The sequence below is a fragment of the Papilio xuthus genome, unplaced genomic scaffold, assembly GCF_000836235.2.
Source record: "Papilio xuthus unplaced genomic scaffold, Pxut_1.1 DF828142.1, whole genome shotgun sequence".
NCBI classification, from domain to species: Eukaryota; Metazoa; Arthropoda; class Insecta; order Lepidoptera; family Papilionidae; genus Papilio; species Papilio xuthus.
Window position 1 is genome coordinate 7,274,404 of NW_013530507.1, and position 4,265 is coordinate 7,278,668.

At 65.4% G+C, this 4,265-nt stretch overlaps 1 protein-coding gene across 1 annotated transcript; it reads left to right on the top strand.

The window, feature by feature from the left end:
* Window positions 1–68: 68 nt before the first annotated feature.
* On the top strand, window positions 69–2,003 carry LOC106114020 (neurofilament heavy polypeptide-like). Its single transcript, XM_013307080.1, has one exon. The coding sequence runs from the start codon at window positions 69–71 to the stop codon at window positions 2,001–2,003; it is 1,935 nt and encodes a 644-aa protein (XP_013162534.1).
* The last annotated feature ends 2,262 nt before the right edge of the window (window positions 2,004–4,265 follow it).

The window sequence follows — 4,265 nt, forward strand, 5'->3', positions numbered from 1 at the left end:
CACCGACCCAGAGCGGGAGGGGTCAGTGGCTCGAGTCTTTCGCAGAAAACGGGCGCACGCTCAGGGTCATGTTGACTCGGTGCGACTCGCTAGGACTAGACGGAGGCGCTACGGCGTCAAACACCGATCTCGACTCGGACTCTTCGGCCGCCAGTTACATGTCGGTCGTGTCCGGAGAGTCCGCCAGAAGGGCCTACCTTAAAAGAGGAAGGGGCTCTTCTGACCCGGAGGAGACAAGTGGCGCTGTTCCCGCTAAGGGGGCAGCGCACAAATCGAAGCGAGGACGGGGCCGGCCCCTCAATGTAGAGCTAGCCGATGCTGAGGTGGCCGCGTCGCTGCGCACAGCGAGAGAGGCACGGGCCTCTATACCATCTGGCCCGGCCCATCTCTCGCTGGCGGAACCAGAGGAGGACCAGACCAGTGTTGCCCTCAACCAATGCGTTGAGGCATCACTGAGGACAATACTGGAGGTGGCAACGAAGTCCTCAAACATCAAGGGGACGCTGGTGAAAGCGCTCAAGGAGGCGGCGGCAAACATCAAGGCCGCCGTCTCCCAACTTAGAGAGCGAACCATGTCTGAGGAGGTGGCGCGGCTGGAAGCAGCGAACGCGCGCCTCCAGAGAGATATGGAGGAGATGCGGCGCGAGTTGAAGGATCTCGACAAGCGTCGACCTGCCCAGCCTGGCGAAGCGGACATCCGGCAGATGCTGGATGAAGTATCGCGTGCCAACGTTGAAACGTTTGGCACCATACTTAACGCCAGGCTGGCAGGACTGGAGGATCGCCTCCTCCCTGAACCGCGGCGCCGGCCCCCGCTGGCAGCGGACAGGAGAGTAGAAGGCAACAACCCCCCCGCTTCGCCCCCTAAGGCGAAAAAGGGGGCGAAGAAGAAGAAGGGACCAGCCGAGGAGCCCCTGCCCACAACATCGGGCACTGGGGCCCAAGAGCAGGCGTCGACTTCGGCGGCGGCCCCAGGCGAGGCTCCGCCCAAAAAGAAACGGAATAAAAAGAAGAAGAAGCAGCCGAGCCTGGCTGCTGAAGAGGCCGCACAGGCAAGGGACAGAGCTGCCCCTACGCCTGCCGAAGCCCCGTGGAACATGGTAGTGTCACGCGGGGCCAAGAAAGCGGCCAAGAAGGCGGCCAAGGGGCCGGAAAAGACTCGCCCCCCCGAAAGAAAGGCCAAGCTACGGGCCCCTAAGACCGCGGCGGTCACCCTCACTCTCGCTCCGGGAGCAGAGGAGAGTGGCGCTACGTACGCCACGGTCTTAGCGGAGGCCAAAAGCCGTATTAACCTCGCGGAACTTGGCATCGCCGACGTCAAGTTCCGCAGGGCGGCCACCGGCGCCCGGATGCTGGAGGTGGGGGGCGAGGCAGCCCCGGAAAAGGCCGACTCTCTGGCCGCTAGGCTCAGAGAGGTGCTCGGCCCGGAGGTGGTCAGGGTCGCCCGGCCGGTGAAATGCGCAGAAGTGCGTATCACCGGCCTCGACGACTCTGTCACCGCGGCCGAGGTCGTAGAGTCTGTGGCCAGAGAGGGGGGCTGCGCGGCCGACGCTATAAGATCGGGCAGGCTCACCGTCGGCCCGAGGGGAGATGGCTCACTCTGGCTGAGCGTGCCGGTGGCGGCCGCCAAAAAGGTGACCGACGCCGGCCGCGTGAGGGTCGGATGGACCTCAGCCAGGGTGGTGCTGCTCGCCTCGCGTCCGACGCGGTGTTTCCGCTGCCTCGAGACGGGGCACATGGGTGCCAAGTGCCCGGGTGAGGTCGACCGCAGCAAGCTCTGCTTCCGCTGCGGGAAGCCAGATCACCGGGCACGGGACTGTGTGGCAGACCCGAACTGCCCCGTCTGCGAGGCGGCGGGCAAACCGGCGGGCCACTTGATCGGCGGCGACGGCTGCGCCACCGCCGGGCAGAGGCCAGCGCCCAAAGGGAGGAGTGCGCCGACGCGAAGGCCTCGGCGCAAGGCCAAGAAGGCCGGAGCGGAGCGGATGGACACCAGCCCATAAATGGCCACCATCCGCTTCCTCCAATGTAACCTCAACCACTGCGCCCGGGCGCAGGACCTGCTGGCCCAAACCATGGCGCAGTGGTTGATAAATGTAGCGGTGGTTGCCGACCCGTACGTCATCCCTTCCCGGGATGACTGGGCGGGCGATGTCGGCAACCTGGTGGCCATCTCCGTTCCGGCCCGCGACGGCTCCCCCCCTCTCCGAAAGGTGGCGAGAGGGACGGGAAGCGTGCTCGTTGTCGTCGGGGGAGTTGCCATAGTGGGGGTGTACTTCCCCCCCAGTTGGCCCCTCGCCGACTTCGAGCGCGCTCTCGCAGAGGTGCAGGCGCTCACTGCACGAGTCTCTCACCTCCCCGTGATCGTCGCGGGGGACTTCAATGCCAAATCAACGGCTTGGGGATCCCCCGCGACGAGCCCGAGGGGGGAAGAACTGGAGGACTGGGCGGCCGCGTCGGGATGGATGCTCCTCAATCGGGGGAGTGAGCTCACCTGCGTGCGCCGACAGGGGGGGTCCATCGTGGACCTCTCCTTTGCGTCCCCGGCCTTGGTGCCCAATATCTGTGGATGGAAGGTCGAGGTGGATGTGGAGACGTTGTCGGATCATCGTTATATTCGATTCGACCTCTCCACGTCCGCCTCGGCCTCGACGAACGCGCCACGCACCACGGCCGGGGACGGCCCGCGCTGGGTGCTGGGACGCCTGGATAGGGAGCTGGCGAAGGAGGCGGCTATAGTCGCAAGCTGGTCAGCTCACTCTGATCCCGTAGACTCCGCCGAGGACGTGAACGTGGAAGCGGACCGGCTGGGCGAGTTGCTGGCCAACGTCTGCGACTCGTCCATGCCGAGGGCCCGCCCGTTCCGTCCGCGTCGGCGGGTGTACTGGTGGCGCCCGGAGCTGCGCGAGCTGCGGCGAGCGTGTGTGGCGTCGCGCCGCCGGTACACTCGCTGCCGAAGGCGTCGAGTCCGGGATCAGAGGCAGGAGGAGGAGCTGTATCAGGCGTATAGAGCCGACCGCCATGCTCTCCAGGTGGCCATCGCAAAGGCCAAACAGGGAGCGTGGGAGGAGTGGCTCAAAACTTTGGAGGAGGACCCGTGGGGCAGACCGTACCGAGCGGTGCGGAAGAAGCTCCGACCCTGGGCTCCGCCTATAACAACAACGATGGAGCCACAATTGGCGGAGGCAGTGGTCGGGGCTCTCTTCCCACAACGGGTAGGGTCTGCCCTGCCGGCAGAGGAGGAGGGAGGGGCGGTCGACGACGAGGTGGAGCCGGTGTCCGAGAAGGAGGTGATGGACGCCGCCGTAAAGCTCCGCCCTGGGATGGACGGGGTGCCTGGTCGGGTACTACACCTGGCACTTCCCGAGCTTGGGGGACGGATTAGGGCCCTCTTCACCAGTTGCCTGGTGAAGGGCCGGTTCCCCAGCTCGTGGAAGGAAGGTAGGCTCGTCCTTCTAAAGAAGGACGACCGTCCGCCCGACCAGGCATCGGCGTATCGGCCGATTGTGTTGCTCGGCGAGCCGAGCAAACTCTTCGAGCGAGTGCTCGTTGCTCGTCTCGCCGAGCACATACATCTGGACGATGCGCAGTTCGGATTTCGCTGTGGCCGGTCCACTATCGACGCGGTGTCTCGTCTGAAGGGTCTAGCTCAGGAGGTAGTCGCTCAGGGCGGCGTGTTGGTGGCGGTGTCGTTGGACATTTCCAACGCCTTCAACACGCTGCCCTGGGCGGCGGTGATGGGGGCACTGCAGCACTTCCGAGTTCCGGGTCACCTGCAAAGGCTGATCCGGGACTATTTCATCGGAAGGGCTGTGGTGTACCCCACCAGAGACGGCTGGGCCCGACGGGCCATGTCGTGCGGTGTTCCACAGGGATCGGTCTTAGGACCGTTCCTGTGGAACATCGGTTACGACTGGGTGCTGCGCGGAGCCGTGATGCGGGGGGTCGGCCTTATATGTTATGCCGACGACACCCTCGTGACGGCCCGTGGCAGCACACACCGTGAGGCGATGGCCCGCGCCACAGCGGGGGCCGCCCAGGTGGTCCACCGAATCCGGAGGCTGGGTCTCGAGGTGGCCCTCAGCAAGTCCGAGGCCCTGGCATTCCACGGGCATCGGCGAGGGCCGCCTCGAGGCACACAAATAACGGTGGCCGGGACACCCATCGCCATCGCAGGTACTATGAAGTACCTAGGGCTAGTCCTCGATGGTCGATGGGTCTTCCGAGAGCACTTCCGGCGCTTGGCTCCGAAGCTGGTAGCCGCC

Excerpts from the sequence above, each read along its gene's own strand:
- LOC106114020 (XM_013307080.1), top strand. The coding sequence starts at position 69 with ATGTTGACTCGGTGCGACTCGCTAGGACTAGACGGAGGCGCTACGGCG.